A 27,395-nucleotide genomic window follows, 5' to 3' on the forward strand; every position below is an offset into this window, starting at 1 on the left:
CGTAGTGTAGGATTTATTTTTGCACTGACTGGTTGTGAGATGTTGTAGGATTGTGTAGATGCAGTGCAGGAAAAAGTTAGAAAATGACTACTCTCTGTCAATGCGGACCGCACTGCCATTTTATGCGGCCGCAAAGACCTCAGTGCGGGGGCAAGAAATCAATGCGGACCGCACTGATGAATGAGCAAAAGTGGAGGTTCTCTGAAGTTTACCATCGCAGCCGCATTGCATTTTGTGCAGTCCGCGATGGTCCACTGTGGCCGCATTGCAATTTGTGCAGACCGCAGTGGTTGCCTTGTCTGAGTCCTATGATTTTGAGCAATGCGGACCGCGGTGACATTTTGTGCAGTCCACGGTAGGTAGGTGAGATGGGCCCCAGGACCGTTTTCTATAAATAGGACCTGAGGCCCTCCTTTTCAACTTTTTGAACTTCTCACTCTCAGAAATCAAAATTTCACTGTTCATCTTCCTTCTTGCTCGTAATTAACTGCTAGGAATCGTCTATCTTCAGTATTTCTCAAATCTAGTAACATTAACTTCTTTTAATTGTTTAATTTTGTTATTTTCTTTTACTTTTTCAGTTTTTCTTTGTTCTTCTTTGTAGCCTTCCCGTATTTCTTTCAATATGGTAGCTTAGGTTAGTTAATTTCTTGTTTAAATTAGGATTAGGTAGTTAAAATATTGTGCAAACACTTAGGGACTCTATAATTAGTGAAAAATTGGACTAAAAATGATGAAAGCATGAACCCTAAGTTAGTGCTGCTAATAGGTACTCAGTGCGGACTACGGCGGAAATTGTGCGGTCCGCGGTTCGCGGTGCCCCTGCACGGTCCGTAAAGGCATTTTGTGCAGACCGCATTGAAGAAGTTCTGAAACCTGATCATTGAGGACCGCGGCCGCATTGCATTTGTGCGGTCCGCGATGCATATATTCAGAGAGTGGGTAGTCTAAACCCCACCTCTGTGCGGACCGCAATGGTATTTTGTGCGGTCCGCAATGGCCTCTTTGCGGCCGAACTGCATTTTGTGCGGTCCGCACTCTGTAACAAGTGAATTGTCTGCAACATTTTTTCTACAACTGTGAATCACAATGTTTTTCTGGATACTAACAAGTTTAATGAATGTTGTTTGCAGACAATGGTGAAATCACGAGGCAAAGGTGGTAAGCAACCAAGCAAGGGAGAGTCATCCCGGGGTGGGAAACAAAAGATGATAAAGTTGACCCCCCAAGCCCAAAAAACATAAAAAACACAAGGAAAATCATCAAAGCTGTTGATAGGGCTATTGATCAATCGGGGATAAGGCTGGGCATATATCGGGTATAACCGATAGCCCGAACCAAAAAAAGCTTATTGCAGGTTATTGGGTTAATGGTTCGGTAACGGTTTAATATTTTTTCACTATTGGATTATCGGTTCGGGCCTCAGTTTGCCCAATTTATTAACGGGTAAACCGATAATCCAATAAGAATTAGTACTATTTCAGTTATGTTTGGACAACTGTTGAATTACTAATACTCTTGTTGCTCTTGCTACAATTAGACTCTGAAGAAAGACATTGATCTCTTGATTATGGTTTGGCAGAAAACCAAAAAATTATTATTTATGTTCATGCTAACTTGTATTTCCATCAAATTGTAGATGAAATGCTTGTGGAGATGTAGTATCAATTTTTGAGATTGCACAAGTCCTGAATTTGTCAAAATGAAGCATGCTTCAAATATTAGTTGTGGCCAGAACACAGAAATGGGTAGTATACTATATGTGAATTCTTCTCTTTTTTGCTTTACTCCAGTGAATTGTCTTTTTTTGCCTCACTCTAGATTGAGTTATCTTATCGGGTAAACCGATAATGGTCAATAACCGATTGACCGATAACCAATAAGCGATATCTTATCGGTTCGGTTATTGGTTTATCATATTTGTAAACCGATAACCGATATGCAAAACCGATAATATTCACAACCGAAGTGAACTGACCGATGCCCACCCCTAGTCGGGGAGTGAGTACGAGCCCTCCGGGGAGGCATCATCAGACTCCGTGCCAAAATTCATTCCTAACTGGCCGGAGAGAAACAGATTGAGAGATACACCCCCAGCATCCCCCACTGCCCAAGCTTCAGTTTATGTATCTTCTGAGTTGTCTAAGGGCTTAGCTGATGGTAGTGGAGATGAGTACTCCACCTCTCCCACAACTTCATTATCCGAAGAGTATGCAGTATCGGGGGAGGGGGAAGAAGCACAAGGGGGTGCGCCCTAAGTTGGCGGGGTTGAGCGGACTAGGAACCCGGAGGCATGGGAGGACCAGTTTGTCAGTGAGATTGCCTACCACAAGTTTAGAGAGGGTGGCCAGAGAAGAGATTGATTCTGGAAAGAAAAATCATTACCCGGGATCTTTTGCCTCACAATCCAAATGTGTTGAGGCAATTCAATGATAGAGCTGGATGGGACTACTTTATCAGGAAAGTGGATGACGCAAATGAGTATTTGGTGAAAGAATTCTACACTAACGTGGCCCACATCAAAACGGGTACCACTATTACCAAAGTCCGGAACTTGAAAGTGAAGTTTGATGGCAAGACCATCAATGACTATTTGGGCTTCATAGAGGAGGATGGGTCCATGTACCTTGACAAGATGAAATTGGGGGAAGAGGCCCGTCTGTGGTTGGCGGAGTACTTGGCAATCCCAGGTACCACTCCCGATTGGCTGACTGCGGGGGTAAAAATATTGAAGAGGACACTGAATTTTGAGGCAAAGGGATGGGAGACATTCTTGTGCAGCAGGCTAAATCCTACCACCCATGAAAACTCACTCCCACCTTACCGGGCGATCTTAGTTGCATCAATCATGGCAGGGTACCTGATCAATGTCGGGAATGTGATGTCCTAGGTTATTTCACGGGTGGTGAGTGAGGATGACAGGTCCTACCCATTCCCCAACTTTCTAATAATGTACTTCTAGGACCTCAATATGGAGAAGCGGGGATTTGATGTGAAGGTGAAGGTAAAGGCACCCTTCTCATGGTATAGCCTGCAGGGTGATGACAAACCCAAGGGCAAGCACTCCAAAGGGAAATCCACTATTTCAACTGGCCAGTCTGAAGAGCCAGTAGTGGTAGTGACTACTCCACAGCCTTCTCCTACTGCAGCAGATATGGCTCCTGGTCCATCCACCTCCACAGATCCTGACATACCCTCTACCACAGCCTATCCTTTGAGTGCTCACCACCTGAGCCAGGCCCTTACTAGCATCAACAACTGGATGCAAACAGCTACTTCTAAGATGTCTGTGTTATCTTCTACCATGGAAGCTCTGTCGGCACCTCCGCCTCCACAGGTCCCACAGTCTATTGCGGACGCTTTCAAGGATATTTTGGACAACCAGAAGAAGATCCTTGATACTCAGAAAGTGCTCACGGACGATGTTGATTCACATGGAAAGGCTCTTAAGGAGCTTGCTAGGGAGGCCAAGAAGATGAGGAAAACTCGGGCTTCCAAGGAGTCCGTGAAGGAGTTGCGGGTTGAGGTTGATAGGTTGAAGGCAAGTCACCTGCCTTTGGATTTATTGTTACATGACCCTATGCCAGTAGCCCATCCCCAGCCAGTGCAGTCAGAGAGGCCTCCCAAAAGGAAGAGGGTGACCCCTCAGTCAGATGATGCAGTCATCCAATTGGTAGACCTACCAGATACTTCCTCCAGTCAGCCACAAGATGCTACCCAGGAGCCTGTCCAGGTCCAGGCCCAGGTCCCAACAGCAGAGCCACAAGTCATAGGGAGCCAGTCTCAGGTTCCCAAGTATATTGAGGACCCAGGGACCACTCAGGACCCATGCAGACAGACGGCCTATAGAAAGTTTCCGTATCCTCTTTCCTATATATTTTGGTGTTTATTTTGCTTAGTTGCAGCTTTCATTTGAGGGGGTAGGCCCTACTTTGATTGATTTGTTCGATGACTGTATATATATGACAGATTTTATTTCTTTCTTTCTTTTTCATCTTTAGTATGTATATAATTTTAGCACTTCATTACATTTTTCTCACTTTTTACTTTGGGTCTGTATATAAAAGTTACATTACATTGTATATATTCATCTCCCTTATTGTATATTCGATTAAACCCCCCTCTTGTAAATATTTATTTTACTTTTCGCAATTTTTCTTTCTTAGCTTCTTATTCGTGTTCATAGCTTATTATTTTGGATCTTTGCAATAAGCCTTTGATTTTCTTAATGACACGGTTCTTTCCAAAGATGGAATTTGTGCAAACCGGGTGGCTCTTCCCGATGTTGGATGGCATGACTACCTTCTTAAGAGTTTGAGTCTGTTTTTCCTTTCTTTTTTGCTTTTTAGTAGTTAGTGGTTAAGGGTGCCTCAAGCAAAGCTTCACCTGGGCCTAGCACATTTGCCTTTGATCTTATGGTCAAAAACAAATCGTTGTGTATAGGATGGTAAAAGTTTTGACCTTGAGAATCTTATGTTGGACGATAATCATCAAGTGGTTTTCCGGGATCATTGTGTGCTCAAATCTTATCGAAGGTTGTTGTGGTCCCCCGACTCTATGTCTTTAGTGATCCCATAGCTTGTGCGATAAGAAATTGCATTGCAAGTTCAAGTCCCGAGCCATTGGTCTAGAACTTGCCCTGAATATTTGTCGAGGCGAAATCCTAAGTGAAATTTGACTTGAGACATAATTATAGGCTCTCCTTGATCCAAATGATAGCTTGAACACTTCCATAGCCTAGCAATGATAAAATCCCTAGTAAACCCTTTTGAGCCTTAGACCTTTTTCCTTCAAGAACCATGATACAAGCCTTTACCCGTTCTAAAAGATACTCTCTCTTGGCACCCGATCTTTCTTTAGCACTTGGCAAAAGTATAAGTTTAGGGGGAGAGACGAGGATTGCAACATAGTGGCAAAAAGGTAAAAATAAAGAAAAGGAAAGGCAATAAAAAAGAAAGAAAAGCAAAAAGACAAAATGAATAAAGGGATTCAAGAAAAGCAAAGAATGAAAGGTGTGGAAAGTTGAGAAAGGAGAAAAGATTTAAAATGAACAGGAAAGAGTGACAGTGTGTCTCTCTAACCCCTTAGAAAGAAGTGAAATGACTCAAAAAGTCAAGTGAATGTGTGCCAAAATGAAGTAAAAGAAGTGCTAAAGGGAAGGTGGAACCTACTTAGATCAAACATTTCCTACCTTGAACCAAAAGCCTTCACTATGTCTCCACAAAAGCCCTATATGATCTCTAGTTGAATGAGGCTTACATTAATGGTGACTCACATAAGGGGCAAGCATATGGTACTTAGAGCCGGACTTGTGACTTTTCCTTGAGAGAAATGTGTGTATTTTCATTAACCTCGTTCTGAGTGCCACTATCCTAAAGGTGAGGTTTGCTTAGGGAGAGTTGAGGATATGTGAGTTTGGATTCCACAATGACCAAAGTAATAGAAAGAGTTCTTTGATGTGTTGAGTCAACTATTGATGCTCTTGTTTCGCACTTAATCCATGGTGTTTAAAAGAGTAAATGTTGTTAATAATTCATTTGTATTGAGGGTAATTGTTAGTCCTAATTGATGCTAGATGAGGTTACTTTAGGACAGCTGAATTTTCTTGGATTTTCTCTTATGGGGTGGGTCTTATTTGTTTTGGTTGAGGACAAGCAAAAGCTTAAGTTTGGGGGAGTTGATAACTAGGGAATATGATGCATTCTACACTCCTTCTTACTCAAGTTTTGATTAGAATTGTATACAAAATAGTCCAAAAGGCTCACAAGTTGTGCTTGATTGCAGGTTTGATCAACAAGGTGACAAGGTGTCAAAAACTAGCTCAAAAAGGAGTGAAACCTTGCGCAAGTACCCAGACAAGAAAAAGCTCAGTCAAACAGGGCCAATGCGGCCACACACCATTCTGTGCGGTCCGCACAAGTGAAGTTCAGAGAGGTTGTTGTTCAGGCCAATAGGCAATGAGGCCACAAAGGGTATTGTGTGGTCCGCATTGAGTTCACCGTGGACGCACTCGATTTAGTACGGTCTGCAGAGCCAAGGTTCAGAGAGGTGGTGTTTTGGAGGATGAAGCTCAATGCGGTTCGTGGTCCTTTTTGTGCGGATCGCAATGGAAGCCACCGCGGCCGCACTCGATTTCGTGCGATCCGCATTGCCTGAGTTCAGAGAGCTGATTATTCAAGCCCAGAGCCTTAGTGCGGCCACACTCGATTTTATGCGGTCCGCACTAGCCCCGTAAGGGTATTTTTGTCCAAGATTTTCAGCCTAGTATAAATAGATTCTTTTCCCATTTCTAGGTCATGAGATAGTTTTGTATCAAGAGATGCGCTCGTTCCTTTTAGCTATTTTGAGTAATTTTAGCGTGATTTCAACATTGAATCTTCAAGTTTAATTTAGCAATTAATTATTATGAGTTTCTCTTCATCTATTGCTTTGTTTTCTTCTCTAATTATTATTAGCTAGACCCATAAGCTAGGGTTGTGGCTCAACCCTAGTGTGGGTAATTGATGGGTCTTGTGTTTTAGGGCTTGATTGACTTTAGGTGTTTGATATTTGGACTAATTTCATGTTTAATTGTTGAATTAGTGGTTGCAAACACTAGTTATTATTTAGAAGACTTTGTCTCTACTTGAGGAAGAGAGCCTAAGTCTCTTAAATTGTTCCAACAAGGAATTGGGGCGTACTCAAGAGATTGATAGCCCCAATTAAAGGGTTAAAACTAGAGATAGTAATACCCGACTTGAACCTCAATTGCTTGCACAAATTTGCATATCCAATTGGACTTGAAAACTTCAATTAGGGAAAAATCACTTGAACCACCGAGAGGTGTAGAGTGAGTAGAATCGTGCAATGGTTATATCATACTCCCCAAATATGACAATCTATCCTTAGACTCAAGAATCCGTTAATTAACCACCTGGGAGAAAGTCACTACCCTAGTGCATTTTACCTATTTGAACAACTCGCGATAGCTTAACCTTAAGCTTAATTTAGCATTGTAGTATTACACAACTAGAAGTAAAATCAAAACCCAAAATGTTTAGAAGTGTAATTTGGAACGAATACACAACTCCACTTTAGATAGACACTCAACTCCAATATCTAGCTCCCTGCGAAAATCGATCCCGACCTCATCGGGTAAAAGCTACTTCGACCTCTCTCGCTACTAATAGTAGTGCATGGTTGGCCTTGATTAGACCCCTCCCGGCAGGACGAGGTAAGGTACGTTTCCTTTTGGTTTTAACTGATTTTTTTTCTAAATGGGTGGAAGAAGGTGCATACACTCAAATACGTGAGCAAGAAGTTATCGCGTTCATATGGAAAAATATAATATGCCGCTTCGGCATTCCCAAAGAAATCAGCTGTGACAACGAACCTCAGTTCTTCGGAAAGAAAACAATCGAGTTTTTCGAAAAATGGCACATCAAGTGAATACTTCCACACCATACCATCCCGCCGGTAACGGCCAAGCCGAATCCTCCAATAAAGTGATACTGAATATATTGAAAAAGAAGCTCGAGGACGCCAAAGGGCTGAACTGCTGCCAGAAGTACTATAGGCATACTGCACTATGCCAAAAACTAGCATAGGTGTTCATTAGTCTACGATACTGACTTGGTTATACCCGTCGAAGTGGGAGAACCTAGCTTGAGGTACTCCAACGAAAGCGGACCAAGCAACGATAAAAGTAGGCTACAAGATTTGGATGAAGTCGAAGAACAAAGAGATATGGCCCATGTAAGAATAGTAGCCCAAAAGAAACAAGCAGAAAGGTACTATAACAAGAAGTCCAATGTACGACCGCTCAAGGTCGGAGACTACGTCCTCAAAGCTAAAACACAAGCATAGAAAGACTCTAATGAAAGAAAACTGGGAACAAATTGGGATGGTCCATACAAAATCACGGCGGCAGCTAACAAAGGAGCATTCATGTTAGAGATAATGGAAGGAAAACTACTCCAAAACAATTGGAATGTCGCCCACCTCAAATACTTCCACCTCTGAAAGGAGGCGCCACCTAAGTCGTACTCTTTTTCCCTCATCCGTGTTTTGTCCCAATCAAGTTTTCTTGGTGAGGTTTTTAATGAGGCGGTAAGGGGGGACGTCTTGAGGTTCGAAGTATTGTTCATTACCCCGCCTATCGACGAAATCTCCAGGCCGACTAATGAAGGGAATGGATATAGATACCCAAATCTCCATTGTATGTACAAAGTCGACATGTATTTCCTACAGGAATATAATCAAATCTCCATTGTATGTACAAAGACGACATGTATTTCCTATAGGAATATAATCGAATCTCTATTGTATGTACAAAGCCGATATGTATTTCCTACAGGAACATAATCAAATCTCCAATTTATGAACGAAAATCCCAATGGATAAGGCCATCAACAAAAATGGAGTTCGACTTCACTCGAACAACCACGGGATCTTACTTCGACGCCAGTTCGAAGGTAACATCCCAATGGCTAAGGCCATCGACAAAAATGGAGTTCGACTTCACTCGAACAGCGACGGGATCTTACTTCGACGCCAGTTCGAAGGTAACATCCCAACAGCTAAGGTCATCGACCAAAATGGAGTTCGACCTCACTCGAATAACGACGGGATCTTACTTCGACGCCAGTTTGAAGGTAACATCCCAATGGCTAAGTCCATCGACAAAAATGGAGTTCGACTTCACTCGAAAAATGACGGGATCTTTCTTCGATGCCAGTTCGAAAGTAACATCCCAATGGCTAAGGCCATCGACGAAAATGGAGTTCGACTTCACTCGAACAACAACGAGACACTACCTCAGTGCCAGCTTGAGAGTAGCATCCCAAAGGCTAAGGCCATCGCCAAAAGAAAAGGGCCCGACCTCACCAGGAGCAAAATTGGCTTAACAATTCGACAAGTACCTGGGATATCATAGATATTACAAAGATCATCGCTAAATCGACAAAATGATTTCTTCATTACAACAAAATATTACTAGCATCTATCTTTACAATGGACTCAAGCATGCCCTTACAAAAGTCCTGAACCAAAAAGTAAGTATAAACCAAAAATTACACATCATCCCCGGTAGGATATGCATCTTCATACCAAGAGTCAGAGGCAAGACGGTTCGCATCATCAGAGTTGATATCATCCCCGTCAGGCATAAAAGGGTCGTATCCGCATGCCTCACGAGCTGCACGAGCTTCTGCACGCACACCCTGAAGTTCTACTTCAGATGCCCTCCCGTCAGCATGAAGAGCCTTGTAAACGTCAAGCCGGGCCTCAGCATGAACCCACAACTCGTACAAACAACGAGGCAAGACAAGATCGACCAAGGCATGAGACGTAGAAGGTTGCGAGCGTCGATTCGCATCCTCTGCTCCCAGCGACACCACTTGTCTGTTCAACATGGATAGCTCCACCTCCAACTCCTTAACACGCCCCTCAAGCCCCGCTACCTTAAGCTCGGATGCCTCCTTCTCCTTGATCAGCTCTGACCTACAGACATAGAGGGTATTTTCCAAGGCCGCCATTTCAGAAATAGCAGTCGCCAGCTTATCGGCACTTACACTCAGCTCACCCTCCTCCACCATCATATCTTCACCGCCAGAGAGGAGCACCACAGATAACGGGGTGTCCTCAGAAACCCCCTCACGAGATCGATGTGTTCTTGGCATTTCTTCGATGAAAAAGGTGTTAAAACAGTAGAGAAGGTTGTGAACGAAGAATGGAAGAAGAAGAAGCAGAAGGTTGTTAGAACAAACTCGGGAGGGATGAGAAAGGATAACCAAAAATGAAATGGCCAAGAGTTTTTGAAAAAAACAAACCCTCCACCTATTTATACGATTGGGTGGCGCCAGAATCGAAGCGGAAGGTTGCAGAGTAGCACCGAAATCGAAGTGACAAGCACTCAACCACTGTCTCGAAAACACGCATAATGATGACGCACATGGAGATGACATCATTTCCCGATAAAATACACTATCTGGTGTCTTGCTGAGCACGCTGACCGCCCATTATTAGCCAAGCCGTAACGCCTTGTAAGACCAAATATCTCCATAAGAGCGAGTGGTGTTCGCTCATCGAGGACGCACCAAGTTGCAACCTCGACAAGCGGAGGGACTAACCGTATGGGTCCAAATTTGGACGACGACGATTGTTGATGAGTACGACAAGCGACGAGATCCTCGTAGCTCGACATCCTGCAGGGGACGACAGACGAGCGAACAAGAGACTGTACGATTTTTGCAGTGGTGTAGGTCCATTAGGGGCATTAGGAATATTCTTCTGAATATTCTCTATGATTTGTCTTTTAGAGCTTAGAAGGGATTTGTCCCTTAAATATATAGCGTAAAAACAACCTTGTAGGGGACTCCTGTTGCATTTTCCAACTAAAGACACTCACTGTAATACTTGCTTACATAAACGGTTGATGCCATTATTGTTTGAGGATTCATCTTGGTAAAGTCAAGAAATATTACCCTCTATATTCACCTTGCGTACCTTTTGTTCTAGAGATTATTATACTTAGCTAAGATTTACCCCTTCACTTTCTTTGATTGATTTATTCAAAAAGATTCCAATATCTTTTGAGTCAAACAGAAAGACTTTTAAGTTAGTATTTTTATTTTTATTTTATATAATATTGGACTGAGATAAGACGCAACTGTTAATATAGCTAGTTATAATAGTTGGTAACTTGCTTAGAATTGATATGTAATTGTTGTATTGTTTTAATTTAATTTAAATTGGAGAAAAATGGAGCTTCTTTTTATACAAATATATGGTGGGATCACAAATTCCAGTTTCGGAAAATGGGATTAAATGCATGATTTATAAGAAGCTATCCATAGACATGAAATGTAGAGACATTCTCTGTCAAATTAAAAGTTTGACATAATAGTCCATACTTAGTTTTCAAAAGTAGGAACGTGTCTTTATAAAAGGAACATGCATGTTTTCTTACTCTTGACCTAATGTACTGTACAATTTATAGAGACGGGAGATAAAAGAATTAACTTAAATAGTTGTTCAGCCAGAGGCGTCAAATGAGCAGGTTGGGCCAATTTTAGGCGAGTAGCCTTGACACATTAGAATATGTAAATAAGAGTAAATTTTAGAAAAATAAAATTAATTCTTATGTAAATGGACACTTATTTTGGACCAAAATAAAAAGGTAAAATGGTCACTTATTGTAGACCGAAGAGAGTATATAATTACTAAATAAAACTTTTTTTCTTTTGTTATGGTCATATATAACATATCAAATAAAAAATTTAATTTATTTCTAAAATACTTTGGAAAAGTTACTCATGAATCAATTTGGGCTAAAAATCAACCCAACTTTAAATGGGTTGAGTCAAGATGGGTTTGGCTCAATAAATGAGCGGGTCAATAACTAGCCTAACCTTGGACGGGTTGGGTGAGTCATTTGGGCTTGTGCCAAATTTGACAGCCTTATGCTCAGCCAACTGCTTAAACTAAAAATAATCTCTGTGTGTTTATATGTGTGTGTGTGTAACTCATGAATATTGTTAATTGTATATAATTAGTGTATAATCTATGCATAACGCTTGGTAAAAGTAAATGAAGGGAAATTTCGTGGTAAAGTTGTCTCCGTGTGGCCTATAGATCATGGGTGTGAGTTTGGATGCAGCCACTAATACTTGCATTAAGGCAAGCTGTCAACATCACACACCTTAGGTACGGCCTTTCCCTGAACCATGCATAAATGCGAAATATTTTATATATTAGACTGCTTTTTTTTTTAATAAAAGTAAATAGAGTATTTGACTAGCGATTCATTATTGACATTAGTTTACTTAAGACAGCTTGCAAATGTATATATATAATCAGTGTATAATCTATGCATAACGCTTGGTAAAAGTAAATGAAGGGAAATTTCGGAGCAATGATAAAGTTGCCTCCGTGTGACTTATAGATCATGGGTTCGAGCTTGGAAGCACTAATGCTTATATTAGGACAAACTGTCTATATCACGCCTCTTAGGTGTGGCCTTTCATGTACCCTGCGTGAATGCGAAATGCATGTTACGCGGTGCTTTCTGATATGTCTTGGAAGGGTGACGTAAGGCTAAGCAACCGATGCTCGTACGGCTACTATCCGCCAATGGGGTCCCCTCCTTACGCTAGATGAGACTGTCAGTGTTGTACGGAAAAACTATCAAGAGCAATTGAGAGAACAGAAAAGAGAATGAGAATGAAAGAAAGCTTGATTGCATTAACGAAAGTTATTACAGGAAGGCAGCATGGTGTCGAGGGAGAGAGACATGAATATAGAAAATTGTTTGCTTGCTTGAAAGTTTGACTACTTGATTCCCTCTAATAATACTTTTAAAAAAATAAACCAAAGATACAGGACTTGACATAACTAAGCTAGAGACATAATGAAAATACAAGAAGCAAAACTACTCTATATTTACAATAAAAAGGACTTAGATTCCTACAAAGTAGAAGTAGGTCCATTGGCAACCTTTGTCTTCAGCATTAGAGTCTACGCTCGCGGCGCTGTTGGCATCTACTTATGGCTGGGCGCTGGCGAGGCTACCAATGGGGCGATATAGGCACATGCGCGCTTGTCACTAGGCGCGGTTAAGACTACGTGACCGTCCATGGCGCTAAGCATTGGGAGACTTGCCAGGACGCCATGGGGCGCGTCCAAGGGGTCATGGGACTTGACTGGAAGCCGTCCATGACATGTTTTATGCATCGGGTTGTCCTTCTTTTTTTTTTAAGTAAAAATAAACAGAGAATTTGACTGGCGATTCATTATTAACACGGTTTACTTAAGATAGCAAAAGTCCAATTGGACGGTAATAGGTCAAAGATCATTACAATCTGAACTCATATTATGATTAAACTTGTCTAAACTGTACTCGTAAGGACATAATTAAAGCTAAACTGCTGGTACACCCAATCACTAATTCCCTTTTATTATTACTGAATAGAAAATATTGGTTTTCCTCAATTTGACCACTGAAGCATGGAAATTAGATATTTATATAACATAGTCTAAGAAACAACTATTTTGGTATCATCATTAATATGAACTCAATGTTAGTCCTAGAACATTTTCTGCCTTGTATATTTTGGTAACAGAGATGATTATTTCAACTATCCTGCATTAGTTAAAGTTAGGTCGAATTCTTATACCACTCCTCGTTTTTTTTCTTTTCTTTTGATAAATAAAAATCAGCTAAACTGGTGGCTTCTTACAAAGATACAAATTTTAAATAAAAACAAAAGAATCACAAACACACTCTATTCTGTTAGAAAGTAAGCATAGATATGCATGTGAATCTTTGGCATCAAAATATTCCAAAAGTCCATTCTTCTTAAGTCAAAAAAAAGGAGAATTAATTATTTTTAATTTCCGTTCATACAAAATAAATAACATGATGAAAAGGCTATATTTATAAATATTAATCAACATCACTTAATCATAAAAATTAATATAATATGATATAAATATCTGAGGATAAATTTTTTACCTTTACGCCCCCAGAGGCGGATGTAGTATGTTGCCAACGGGTTCAGTTGAACCTATAACTTTCGACGTGAAGTGAAAATTATATGTAAAAATTTATTAAAATTATATAAATAGCATATATGAACTCATAACTTTATAAATATAATAGGTTCAATACTAAAAATTTTAAAAGTTGAACCTATAAAATTTATGTTGTGGATCCGCCTCTGCACGCCCCCTAACTCCCATAAAACATTTTATATTATCATTAATTCAAGTTAAATCTTTTTGGAAAAACATTCATCCCTTACCTTTTTTCACTTTCTTATTTCTTTCTTCGTCTCTATTTTTCTTTATTATTTTTGCAATACATTTTGGGATTTGTGTTTCAAAAAGATTTTATAATTAGGACAAATTTATAAGGCATAGGGTTGGGAGCAATGGGACATCCTTTCCCATTCCCTAGAATACACGAGGGTGGCAGTGTGAAGTTATCATTTAGAAAGAGTGTGTCTCTTTGTTTATTTCTCACATAATTATTTTATGTTTATTTCTTAATTTAATAATATTTTTCTTGTTTATACCTTTCTTGTCTAAGCATTGTCCCATTATTTCCAAACATATATATCTGTTGATCTCTGGTCTCTCTGAGTCCTAGGTACAACTCTAACTTCTCTAATCTTTTTTTTTTTTTTGCCATTTTGATCCCAATTTTATATTATTATTTTAATCATTTCAGGTTCCAACTTTAGAAAATGATTACATGGTCAATAAAGACGTCGTCGCAAGATAATATGGTTTATTTTAGGTTTGCAAAATGTGTTCAGATGTACTAATTTGACTGTGTTTTCTTTTCACATCATAAATTATAGTTTTATCATTTTGAGTATTCATATTTTAGCTATTATTATTACGGAAAAGGGCCTAAAATGCCCCTCTATTATATGAAATAGGATATCCTAGCCTCCGTTAAAAGTTGGCCCCTTATTTGCCCTTGCCGTCTAAAAATGAGCTCAAAAAATGTCCTTCTCCACTAACGGAAGACTATAAAATCCACGTAAAATTATATTTACCTAATTAAAAATTCCTATCCTAATTTAAAATGCCACGTAGATTTAAAAATACTCCAACCCCTTTTATTTCCCTACCCCCGGGCAGTCTAATCTGTCGAGCTTTTAACACTAAACTCATTGTATTTTGAAATTATAGTCCTGAATCAAATAATTGTTGAAATTTTTGTGACTTTTCATACATATATCTATGTTTGTCGAGGAAAATACTGAGTAACTGAACTCAAAAACCAAAGCTCTATCCTTCACTTTGCAGAACCATAAGCAAATACGGCTAGAAACTCTTCATTTTAGAAAATTGGGAACAAACTATATCTAACAACTGAATTCTCTTACAAAAACACAAAAAAAGTAGGACAATTTTCCCAAAGATAATCAAAAACAAAATAAGAATAAAACATTTACCACAAATTCATATTTTAGGCAATAGAAGCTTTAGCACCAGCTTCTTCAAGCTGTTTCTTAGCATCTTCAGCCTCATCCTTAGACACACCTTCCTTAAATTTCTTAGGCAATCCTTCAATCAATTCCTTAGCCTCTTTCAAAGCCAAACTAGTTAAAGCCCTAACAGCCTTAATTGTAGCAATTCTCGCATTACTCGGAACTTTGTCAATAACTACGTCAAATTCAGTCTTCTCCTCTGTCACAACAGGAGCTTCGGCGGCGGCGCCAGGAGCGGCGACGACGGCGGCGGGAGCGAAGGATGCGGCAGTACCACCGAGCTTATCCTGAAGGTACTCGACGAGTTTCTGAGCGTCAGCGAGGGTTAAATTGGATATTTCATCACCGAGCTGGACTACCTTCTCAGGTGCTTCAACGGCGGCGAGAGGGCGGAGGAAAGTGGCTCCGGGGTTTTCGAGTTTGGGGGTGCGAATGGGGAATTTTAGGGCTTTTTGGGGGGTGGGCCCGGGGGTAGGGAGTAGGGAAATAAAAGGAGTTGGGTATTTTTAAATCCATGTGGCATTTTAAATTAGGATTGAAATTTTTAATTAGGCAAATGTAATTCCACGCGGATCTTAGAGTCTCCCGTTAGTGGAGAAGGACATTTTTGAGCCCATTTTTAGACGGCAAGGGCAGATAAGGAGAGGGGCATTTTAGGCCCTTTTCCGTTATTATTATTATTATTATTATTATTATTATTATTATTATTATTATTATTATTATATTTATCGATTCTTATTTATGTATCACTTATTTTATTTATTTGCTTATTGTTATTACTATTATTACTACTCTCATCTAATTGATAAACTTTAAAGTTGCCAAAACCTCCATTCAATAAATAATACTGCGAAGCTATTGTTTAAGTTTTACTCAGCAATTTCAGTTTTATTTATTTGTTTATTGCCATTAAACGCACGTAAACTGCAGCTAAACTGAGCTAAATGCCTGTGAAATGCCGCTAAATATACCTAAACCGCCCTTAAACAAACTTAAACCGCAGCTAAGTACACTTAAATCGCCGCTAAATGCACTTAAACCATCGCTAAACGCACGTAAATATCAACTTTATCGTGTATCTATTCCTATTACTCCCTCCGTTTCAATTTACGTGAACTCATTTGACTGGGCACGGAGTTTAAGAAAAGAGAGAAGACTTTTGAACTTGTGGTGTAAAATGAAGCACATATATTTTGTGTGGCTATAAATCATTGCATAAAGGTAAATTGTTTCCAAATAAGGAAAGAGATCATTTTTTTTTTGCACGGACTAAAAAAGAAATATGTTCACCTAAATTGAAACGGATGAAGTATTTATTAAGCCTATATCTTATACCAAAGTCATTGCGCATATGTATAGTGAGCTCTAAGCATGTATAATAAAGGTAAGAAAGTGACTATCCGGAGTACTCATTACTTTGACTGAATGAGTTGTGGTGAATTCATACCCATTTGGACAACGCTTTTAAGAAATGAAATTTCAGTCGGGTGTTAGTTTCCTTTTTATGGTAATTGAAAAGAGAAAAGAAGTGTATGATATTTGGAAATCTATAGTGGAAATTGAAGATTTATTTTAAACTAGATTGGATAAACTTCACTTGAAATACAACTCCAAATAACTGTTTTTGAAACCACTGTTTCAACAGTTCCAACTTCAAATCCTTATTTTACTATAGTTATTCGAAAACCAACTAAACTTGGCTCAATCATTTTAAAAAATTTAAAGACACTGGTTATCCAAATTAAAAGGAGAAAGAAGGTTTCCGTGTGCAGATATTCTTTCAATCCACTTAGAGAAAATATTGTTACTATTGCGCCTTGATCATCAATGATGCTTTTGGTCATTCCAAATTCCTTTGGACGGTTGTGCTTCTAAATGTGTTTTAAGTTAACAAGAACAAATATCATTTCAAACTTTAGATATAATTAGATAAGCAAATATTAACTCTTTAATACCTGTACAAATTATGTACGAAAATGGTATTAGGGAAAATTTTATTTTGTGTCTCATATAACTGACATTAGTTGTATAACACAACTTTTTTGTCTCACAGTTTTGTGGACCCAGAAGTGTAAGATTGGGGTCCACAAATTTGCGAGACAAAAAGGAGCTTCATACAACTAGTGTAAGTTGTATAAGACACAAAATAAAACTTCTGATGGTATTAGTAGAATTGGTGAAAAGAAACTTCAATGGTGAAATTTATACTGGAGGTACAGTTCTTCACAGGGTGAACTGGTGATTTATAGCCCGTTTGGCCAAGCTGCAAAAATCAACTTATTTTGAGAAGTGCTTTTTTTCAAAAGTGCTTTTCTCAAAAGTACTTTTGATGAGAAGCAGTTTGTGTTTGGCTAATTAGTTTGAAAAGCACTTCTGAACAGCAATTAGTGTTTGGCCAAGCTTTAAAAAACTGCTTCTAAGTGTATTTTTCTCAAAAGTGCTTCTCAAAAAAGTGCTTTTGGAGAGAAGCTACTTTTTTCTGCTTCTCCAAAACTGCTTCTGCTTCTCCTCAAAAGCACTTTTTTTTCCTTCCAAAAGCTTGGCCAAACACCTCAATTTTTGGCCAAAACTGCTTTTGGCCAAAAAAAAAAAAGCACTTTTGGCCAAAAAGTAGCTTGGCCAAACAGGCTATTAGTCATAAATTGGTTTTTGTTAAGTCTGTTAAGCTAACACTAAGTTCCCCCTATGAGCGAGGTCCGAGGAAAGATAAGACCACAAGGGTTTATCGTACACAACCTTATCCTGCATTTCTACAAGGTTGTTTCCGCAGCTCGAAGTTAGTATAACATAATGAACAAAACCTTTCAACTTCAAGTGTAGCTTTCTTATTTCAAGAATTCCAGTGTTAGTTTTTGTTTTACTTGAGGCCTGCAGAGACTTATAAATCAACGCAGGCAATGGCCAGTTTGCATACCTTTTGGTTTATTTAGTCAGTTACGTTTAACTGTTGATTGAGGTAGCCAAGTGTGCGACCTAACAGCCTCTATTTCTGTGTGAACAGCTGCTTTCTTGGTACTAATTCATTAGCACTTTCCATTAAACTACAGATTATATAAACAAAAAGTTGAAGCGTCACATAGAAAGTGGAAAACAAATTGATAAGTAGGTAAATAGACGACTATGGATAATTCAGGTGCAATCCTAGAGTCAATGGCATGTGTGTGTGTGTGAGAGAGAGAGAGAGGGAGAGAGAGAGAAACTTGGCCACAAAGAGGAGCTTCTGACTATAGCAGAAATAATATTGATACAGCTGCCATAGATTTTTGAACCAATCGCATACACCCTGGGGAAAAAGGTGTTGGGGGGAGAGAATGAGCTAATAACTACATTAATAATTTACAGCAAATAGGGAGCACACACTACCAGTTCACATACTATCTTAAACTTTAACCTGAATCATCCGCTTTGAAGATGCAGATTCCAGCGATACCAGTTCTGCTCATCCATCACCTGTTACAGCGAAAAGGTACTTAGTTTCTAGTTGACAACGAAGATGAATGCACATTTTAAACAAGAAAAAAGACCACCCCTAAACCCTGCCCAATTGAAAACATCTTATGAAAATCCTTCATCAAACGGATAAAGAGACTATTCAACCCTCTCCCTAACCGTCCTCACATTATGTAGGAGTGATGGAAGTTCATGAAACCAGAATAATAGGCTTACCCCACTGGCATCTTTTCTGTCTGACTTGAGCAAAAAGAAAAAGTAGATGGGAAAAAAAAAAAAAAGAGTTATAAGTCATGACAGAATTGCCACAACTTACGTCGGGAGATCCGCATGAAGAACTGGAAATCCTCGAGGAACTGTTGCTAGTTTATATCAATTCCTATCCTCCCAAGATTGTCAAGACGTAACCTTTTCATAAGCATTTTAAATAAGATGCAAAAATCCACCTTTACTGCCTGCCTGCACACATACGAAATAAATAAATAAATAAATAAATAAATAAATAAATAAATAAAAAGAAATAAAAATAGAAATAACTAAGAGCTCGACATGGGTTTAAAATGGTAAAAGACGTAAGGGACAGGGGAGTGGTAGCCTAGTGCTACCTCCACTTCCAATCATATGGTTGTGATTAGAGTCGCAAAATGGAGCAAAGTGGAAATGTGTCACTGCTGCACTCCTGGGTAAATGTTTGGGGGTTAAAGTTTACTATATCACGAAAACAAAGGAGGTAAACATTTTTATCAGATATCCCCAGAGGGATAAAAAGAGGCAAAAACCATTTTAAAGAAAAGATTAGATGCAGAAAGCCTAAGGAACTTAATTCCACTCCGCCTGAAATTAGTGACATAAGATCCCAACAATGACAACATTTTAAAGCACTATTCATTGCTGTTCTGAACTTGGTAAAAACACTTGCATGACTATTTCTGCTGCAGATGCAAGATTTATAAAACAGTCCAAGTTTTAAGAAACAGACAAGCAAAGCAGAACCCTCGAGGTAATATAGAAATCCTACATAGCAAAGGCAAATGAGACAAGAAAGGAAGGACGATTGGAAAACAGATGACATTATTCTGCCTAAGAGGTGATTCAGCCTATAAACTGTTTCCATACGGTAAACCATACAGAAAAGGAACTTATAGTAACGAATTTGCAATATGTGAGAATTAGTAAAGCAAGGACATAGTAAATGGATATTATGAACAATTAATACAGCCCTTTTGTAATTTGTACATAAGTAATCCAAGCAGGTAGTAATCAATAACAGCAATAAAAAGAATAGCTATCTGCCCTCAATCGAATAACAATGTACATAATAAAACAAAAACAGGAACACATGGTCAAAGTATCCAAGTTCTGAAACATTGTTAAAGCAAGAACAACACATTACCTGCAATACAGGAGAAATGCCAGATCAAGCATCAGTAACTGCAGGGGACACAGTTTTATCATCACCAGCCCCAGTAGCAGATGACAATTCTTCATCACCATACTCTGTTGCAGTTGACACGTCTTCATCTCCGCCTTGCTTGATACTGGAGTTCTCTTCTTTGCCTGAAGCAGGAAGAGAAACTATTAATACGGAAGAGAAACAATTTGAAAGTGCTACTAGCAGAATTCGGTGCTGCAACTTCAGATTTGAGCTCACTATACCTGAAAAGACCTCCTTGCTCAGAGCTGTCTCGGAGTTCCTCTGAGCTACCAATTGCGATTTTGCCCCATTATCAGCGGCTCTAGCACCTGGACTGCCTTTAGGCTCTTTACTCTCAGGGTTAGAAACATTTTTACTTGCAGTAGACTTCTTTTCTTCTTGTCCTTCAACTTCCAAGTCTCTGCCAGAACAACCAGGAAAATCTCTGCATGGAGTTTCAACTACTTCAACTTCAAGTGGAGCCACCTCCTTGTCAGTCATTCCCCACTCATCACAAATTAAATGTGTTTCCACATTAATTGTGGATTGACTGGATTTAGGTTCACTGAGTTCAGAATTGGAAATCTCATCTATTACGTCAGATTCTTTATTCCCTTTTCCTTCAACAGCAACATCTATCGAGGGAAAATTTTTAGACTTCCCTACTGCAGCATTCTCAGCTGTAACATCCACGGTAGCAACCTCCTCAGGAATTTCCATGTCTTGTTTGGAAACCGAATTAGACTCCACTATTTCAGAAGTTCCATCTGCTGCTTCTGGTTGAGATTCATTAAGTTCAACATTTAATGTTGAAAACTCTTCAGTTGTATCAGATCGTTGGTTCTCGGGTTCTTGATGTGCAGGATCTTGGATACCCAAATTCTCAGAGTTACACGGTGGGGGCTTAACAGCTGTAGCATCAGGTAAACCATCCTCCTTATTCCTCGTCTCTGAGTTCTCTTCCGCAACCAACTGTAACTCTATTTGAGATGTTCCACCAGGTTGAGCTTCATTTAGTTCAGACAGAGATTTTGAAACATCTCCAGTGGCATCAAATCCTTTGTCCACCGGGTCTTGGACATGCAAACTCTGAGACTTTTTTATCAGAGGTTTGGGAGCTGTTACCTCACCCGATGCCACTGACTCGCTATACATCTTTTCTATATTTTGTAAGGCAGAAAATTGAGATACCACTTCATTTTTAGATGTGCCAGCACTGCGTTGAGGTTCACTAAATGTAGAATTTGATGTTGAAGTATCTTCAGCAGCATCACTTCCCTTGGTCTCTTGACCTTCAACAGTAAGATCTTGGATTGATATATCCTTCGACTTTTCTGCCACCTGACCTGAATCTATTGAACCATCATTTATCCTTACTGTGTTTTCCTCAGCAACTAACTGCAGATCTGCTACCTTTTCAGATGTTCCAGCAATTGTGCTGGATAGAGGTTTTTTTAGTTCACCATTTAAAACATCTACATTATCTTCAGATCTTCTGCCCTCATTTGTCTCAACAGACAAATCATCACGGCACTGAACGCCAGCCTTCTCTGTTTGAGGCGGTACAATATCATCAACTTCATGTGAAGCAGACTCCGCACAAATTTTAGTTCGCATGTCTTCCACCATAACCTGTTTTAATTCTGGGTGATTTTCAGATGACCCAACAGCTGGACATAGTTGAGACACATTAGCTTCAGAATTAAAAAGACCTTCCTTTACATCAGAACTCATGTTACCCTGTAATTCAGCTACACAATTCGTGTCATGATTGCTGCAAAACGTTTCTTTTGGAGCCTCAACAGCTTCAGGATGTGAAGCAATCCGAAGTGAAAGGGATTCCTCCCGAGCACCAGATTCCGTGCTTCGCAGAGTCTCTACAAAATTATCAACAGGTGTCATATCAGATTCACAAGGTATACTGGAATAAATTTGCTTTTGTCTTTCAAACTCTATCAAATTGATTATCCGAACTAGATAAAGAATAGTCCTTGCTACAAATACCTGGGTGCAAGTTTGCTTCAGTAATTGCTTGTTGTTCAGGTTCCCTTTGTGATGTGCCACCAGTTAAACTGGATCGGGACTCATTTCTAGGGCTTAGTGCAACTTCACTTACATCCGAATTTTTCATATCTGGATCTTGTGCTGCAAGATCGCTCTCACATTTTTCTGTAAGGGAGTCTGCAACATTAGCTTGCTTCTCAAAAGTTTCTGGAGTCAAAGATTTTTCTTCCTCCACCCTACTTAAATTTTTAGTTATCTCCAGTGAAGCGTTAACTGATAACTTGTCTTGTTCACAAACCTTGGCCATTACAACTTTATCAGAATGTGTTCCTTCTCCCGATACCTCAACTTTGTCCTCCTGATGAACATCAACTAAAGCTTCTGTCTCGGTAGATGGAGATGCAAAGGATGTGATTCCCTTCATATTTTGACTGTCAGTCCCCACTGCAGGTGAAACAACAGTCTCCTCCTCTATGGTGTCTCCTGTGTCCTGTTCTTTTGTGAGTCCACCATCAGCACGACTCTCAATGCTGGCTACCTCAGTTTTACTAACAAATGATTTATCATGAGAAAGATCCTCCGTCTGTAGCTGGTCAACATCTTTTTCTGCAGCCATGTTTGCCCCACTCTTACCTGCCAGTGAAGTTTTGCATGAACCCCCCTTATCGAGTAGAGCAGCATTCGTGCAATTGCTTACATGGATCTGAACTAATGTAGGTTCGACATAACTTAGAGATGATGCCTGTGATTCACCAGCCTTCATGCATCTCCCAGATTCCTTTTCATCATTTTCATTCTTACTATCACTCTCACATTTGTCATTCATAGCCTCAATCTTACCACCTTCACCTTTAGAATTAGTTTCACTCTTTTCAGCACCTTCACCCTTAGAATCACCTTCACTCTCCTCAACCAGACAATCACTAACCTGAGCCATTGATCCTGAAGTTGATACAGCCAACTCATCACAAGATACAGGTAAATTTGGATGGCTGTCATATTTACTTCTCGAATATCCCTCTTCTTTGGTCTCTGATAGTGGAGTTACCAAGGGGATCTCTCTAGTCATAGCATTTTCCTTTTCCTTGAGATTGTCCACCCCTGCAGAAGAAAGAGTAACATGGGACGATGGATCTGTTTGGATAGCATCAGACTGCGGCTGAACTTCATTAAACGCTATATCTTCAGGGATTTTCCCAACAGAGAGAACTGAAGGCGTCTGAGATGCAGCTGACTGAACTTTCATTATCTGTTGATCCTCACTGAGAACCTCCTTAGTTGGAGCAGCTCCACAGCTTATATTTACAGTATCTACCCGTTCAGCAACATGACCACTGGATTGTGATGCATCGGATTTGATAGCATTTCTATGTAGCTCAACTTCAGAACGCACCATAGCTTGAGGGATTGGCCTTGCACTAGGATCTGGAATCATTTGAGATGCATCTGACTGGACAATTGCTGTTTGTTCCTGCACTTCCTGGAGAACCTTTTAAGTCATAGCAGTTTCAAAATTCAAATTACAGTATAAACCTCTTCAGCAGATACACCAACCTGAGCAGGAGAATCGCCAGAGTTGACCATGTTAATCTGCAGCTCAATAGGAGGACCAGAGCAACTTTGAGGTGCAACAGATTGGATCACAGTTGCCTTTCTCTGAGCATCATCGAGAACCTTTTCAGCAGTAGCAGTATCCGGGTTTACATTATCACCCACCTGACCAGGAACCAGAATAGCATGGGATTGAGATGCGTCTCTGTTGATAGCATTGTTCTGTGGATCAACTTCACTACGGACCATATCTTTAGGGATTTGTCCAGAAAAATCTGGAGTCCTTTGAGATGCAACCGACTGGTCTACAACTACTTGTTGAGCTTCATTCTCACGCTTGCTTCTTGTAGTGGGCTTCCTCCCAACAGATAACCTGGTTCTCTTTTGTGGGGGTTCAATTGATCTTGGATCCTGAGCACCTAACCCCTCAGTAACAGTTGTGGTGATCAAATCCTGTCTCTTCCCCCTGCGCCGTGGTGGCTCACTTCCAGTTTGAGGCTTGCGTCCTCGTCCTCTACCTGGCTTAGGTGCAGTGGGAGGAGTGCTATACTGTGAAACCGATGAAATTGCAGGCAATGGTGGCACTGGATCAGAAGTATGACCAGTTCCTACACCAGAATCTCCTTGACCAATATTCTTCAAGATAGAAGAATCACATAAAGAATCGTCATGGCCTGAAATAGCAGAAGAGCAAGAAAATGTCCCCTTATCCGATCCAGAATCTAATTTTCCTGTTGCATTAGATGCTAAAAGAAGAGGAGCAGGTGCTGACGAGGTTGGACCCATGCTGGAACAGGAGGATGCAACAGCAGGAACAGGGCAAACTGAACTTAGTTCCATGCATGCAGAAGATGATGCAGGAACAGGAGCAGGTAAAACTGAACCGGAGTCCTTGGAGGTAAACGTAAGAAGAGGACCAGGTGTCGCAGAACTTGGTTCCGTGCCAGCCGAAGGTGAAGTATGAGGCACAACTGAAATTGCATTAGCTTGCGGAGTAGCTTCGGTCTGGGCAGCAGAGAAGGAACGATGGTCTTCTGAATGGTTTTTTGAGGATGAATGAACTGCAGGTGAAATTGAACTAGGGTCCTGGCTGGAAGAAGATGATGGAATAACAGGCACAGTTGAAACAGAGATTACTTCCTTGCTAGTGGAAGATGATGCAAGAGGCATCATAGAAACTGAATTCAGTTCCTTATTAGCATCTCTCACGGAAGCAGGAGCATGACCAAGGACTTTTGAACCCAAACCTGCCACTACCTGCGGCACCAGATCAGGCTTGCCCGTTGAGGGAGGTGTTGGAGGCATATGGTGACTTGAAGAGCTCAAAACATTCACACCTTGTGCTGCCGAGACAGACTCACTTATTGCTTGAGTTGGAGGGGAGAGAAACGCCTCTGTTGTAACACTCTGTCGTTTTCCTCTACGCCCTGGAGCTTCTCCTCCATTTTCAACCTTCCGACCTCGCCCTCGACCTCGACCTCGCCCTCTACCTCGTCCCCTGCCCTGCCCAATTGTAGGAGGACAAGGAGGACCAGACAGAGAAGCAACAGAAGGAACAACTGGCTGATGGCAAGGAGCAACAGCAGTAGCACTCCCTAGGATAGTTGCACTGGTACTTTCCACAGAGGAAGCACAAGGAATGGACACAGAAACAGGCCCAGAAGTTGCCTGACTGGTAGAAGTATTTTCTGCAACGGATATGCTATCCACCTTTACAGCTGCGGTTGCTGAAAGAACGACAGGGGACGGTGAGATTTCAGTCACTATTGCTGTCCTCCTTGGCCTTCCGCGGCCCCGTTTAGATGGCGGAGTCACGGTCACAGGGCTTTGTTGAACTATGGGCCCGACAAGTTGTTGGGGAAGCTCTTGTGCAGGCTGTTGGGGAAGTTCTTGGGCAGGCTGTTGGGGAAGTTCTTGTGCAGGCTGCTGGGGAGGAGGTTGATCCGGTGCTGGTGTTAGTATTTCACTAATGGCAACAACAGGGGCAGGACAACTGCCAGAGACTGGAAGGAATTTCTTTTCCTGAATTTCTTCTCTTAGAATAGGTGATTGAGGAGACTCAGCAAGGCACATTTTCTCAAATTCCTCTTCTGTCCATTGCTCTTCATATGAGCGAACCTAAGGAAGAACAAGAATTAAAATGAACAAATTAATGGATAATAAGTTATTTTACAGATAGTATAAGCATTGATAAAAGATATGGTTGCAAGTGCCTGCAGTCTCCAAAAGTATAACCAACCTCTCTTGTTCTTTTTCCACGTCCATAATGTTGGATATCAAGGCCCCCAAGACTCTCACCTTTCCGTTTTAACCCAGGGTTAGGAGCCACAGCTGGCTTATCATCTATTTTCATTGCTTCATAAAATGGTTTCAAGTCTTCATCAGTAAGAAGTCGAGAGGGCAAAGGAGGAATGGGCTCTGAACTTTGTGTTACACTTTCTGAACACAACTTCTTCCAGACTTCCTGCATTACCAAGCGTGAATTAGTAAAATGATGATAAACTAATTGGGTGAATAACTTTTCAACCGGATTAGCAGGATATCCATCCAGAAAATGAGAGAATTAAATAGCCTGGAATAAAGTATTGGCATGATTACCATCTCTTCTTCACGCCTTTTCCTATCAATTGATTCAAATATATCAATCTCTGGCTCACTGCACATGGGGAGTAGAGATATCAGAGTTATGCACCTGATGGCTAGTAGGCCTAATAGTTCTTGCAAATACATGTCAAATACATTAGAAATATAGCACCGGTGCCATAGAATAAAAATGAACTGATGACTAGCCAGCAAATATAACCTCCAGCTCTCAACAATGAAAGAAGAAAAAAGGGTAAAGGGACAAAAAGGTAGTCAGCACTGAGCTTCAAATGCTGCTTTTCGACAAATGAAATATTGGTCCTAAGAGTGATGTGGTTTTGAGATGCAGTTTCAGTGCCACATTGCCTGGAATGAACTGGATAAAATCATAACACAGCATAATTTGCTCTTCTGGTGTAAGAAATGTCATATTACACAAGTCACTGGAAATAATTTTAATGTATCAATGAATTCACAGCAGAATAAGAGCGCATTTGCTGCTACTATTTTACCTTCGCGCTATAAGATCATTCAAAGAATCATCATCAAGAACGGGTGCAGCTTCCTCTTTTTTGCTTTCACGCAAGAGGGACTCCAAGTATTCCCTTCGGTCCTCCGCACTACAACCAAGTTAAAATACGTTTATAAGCACAATGTATTCACCAAAGTAGTCAAAAGGTTGAGCAGATTTTCCAATTCTTAAAACTTCCTTCAAAAGACCTTGTGTTATTATCAAAGAATCCAGCAGTAATGCTTTGGTTAGCGACTCCAAGTTTGTGCTCCGCAGCAGCTCTAACTTGTTCCTCAACGGTTTGGACCTAATTCAACAAGGTTGTAGAAATTAGCAACTTAGAGATACCGTAGGTGCAATTGTGAATGAAAATTTGGATCAACAAATTATTTACAGTATTGATACACAAATTGTGGCAAGAATTAATGTCACATATGGTTAATAAGATTTGACCCTTCCAAAGCCTTGGGCGCTCTCAGCTCTGGGGCAGACCTTCAATTCATCTTTCCATTCTATCTTATATATATTAGAAGTAAGAAGTATCATTGAGAAACTCTAGAAGAACATTCAATGTTCAGGATAATCTGAACATAGAGTTCTGAAGAAACCAAAATCGCATCCACCCTACTCTATCAGGAAGTCAAAGAATGCTGCAATTAATGAAGTGAAGTCCAACAGAATTTTGATTGCTTTCGTAAGAAAAATCACTTATCTAGATAATGATTGTTTAAGGACTGCACACTTAATTGTTTTACCCAATCGCAGAAAAAGCGCAAAAAGAAAAACGAAGTAACTGTAGCTTTGGCTACCTAGATAACATGCTTTTCCTTACTTTGATGCATTTTCCTTATATGGAGCAGGCTAATGCCACCCCATCCCCCCATGGAAAGGGCAAGCATCT

General features: G+C 40.2%; 2 protein-coding genes across 5 annotated transcripts in view; both read right to left on the reverse strand.

Annotated features, from left to right (window-relative positions):
• Positions 1 to 14,809: 14,809 nt before the first annotated feature.
• LOC107777061 (large ribosomal subunit protein bL12c-like) lies at positions 14,810 to 15,484 on the reverse strand (the record flags this gene model as incomplete). The annotated part of the gene is made up of 1 exon (XM_016597029.2): positions 14,810 to 15,484. A coding segment is annotated over one exon (525 nt), but the record flags the coding sequence as incomplete, so codon positions are not given.
• Positions 15,485 to 18,181: 2,697 nt separating this feature from the next.
• Positions 18,182 to 27,395, reverse strand: part of LOC107777060 (uncharacterized) — a 32,129-nt gene continuing 22,915 nt past the window's right edge. Inside the window, exons 28-37 of one of the 4 annotated variants that reach the window (XM_075237472.1) lie at positions 26,704 to 26,801; positions 26,496 to 26,603; positions 25,999 to 26,056; positions 25,640 to 25,864; positions 23,404 to 25,518; positions 21,850 to 23,320; positions 20,088 to 21,722; positions 19,825 to 19,988; positions 18,748 to 18,886; positions 18,182 to 18,431 (exon numbers count right to left, since the gene is read on the reverse strand). In XM_075237472.1, coding sequence (XP_075093573.1) covers positions 19,849 to 19,988; positions 20,088 to 21,722; positions 21,850 to 23,320; positions 23,404 to 25,518; positions 25,640 to 25,864; positions 25,999 to 26,056; positions 26,496 to 26,603; positions 26,704 to 26,801 — 5,850 coding nt within the window. In that variant the 3' untranslated portion in view covers positions 18,182 to 18,431; positions 18,748 to 18,886; positions 19,825 to 19,848. Of the gene's footprint in view, positions 18,432 to 18,747; positions 18,891 to 19,824; positions 19,989 to 20,087; positions 21,723 to 21,849; positions 23,330 to 23,403; positions 25,519 to 25,639; positions 25,865 to 25,998; positions 26,057 to 26,495; positions 26,604 to 26,703; positions 26,802 to 27,395 lie in introns of all 4 variants that reach the window. The other 3 variants (XM_075237471.1, XM_075237470.1, XM_075237469.1) reach the window with 3 other exon arrangements.

The sequence above is a fragment of the Nicotiana tabacum genome, chromosome 18, assembly GCF_000715075.1.
Source record: "Nicotiana tabacum cultivar K326 chromosome 18, ASM71507v2, whole genome shotgun sequence".
Lineage (NCBI taxonomy): Eukaryota > Viridiplantae > Streptophyta > Magnoliopsida > Solanales > Solanaceae > Nicotiana > Nicotiana tabacum.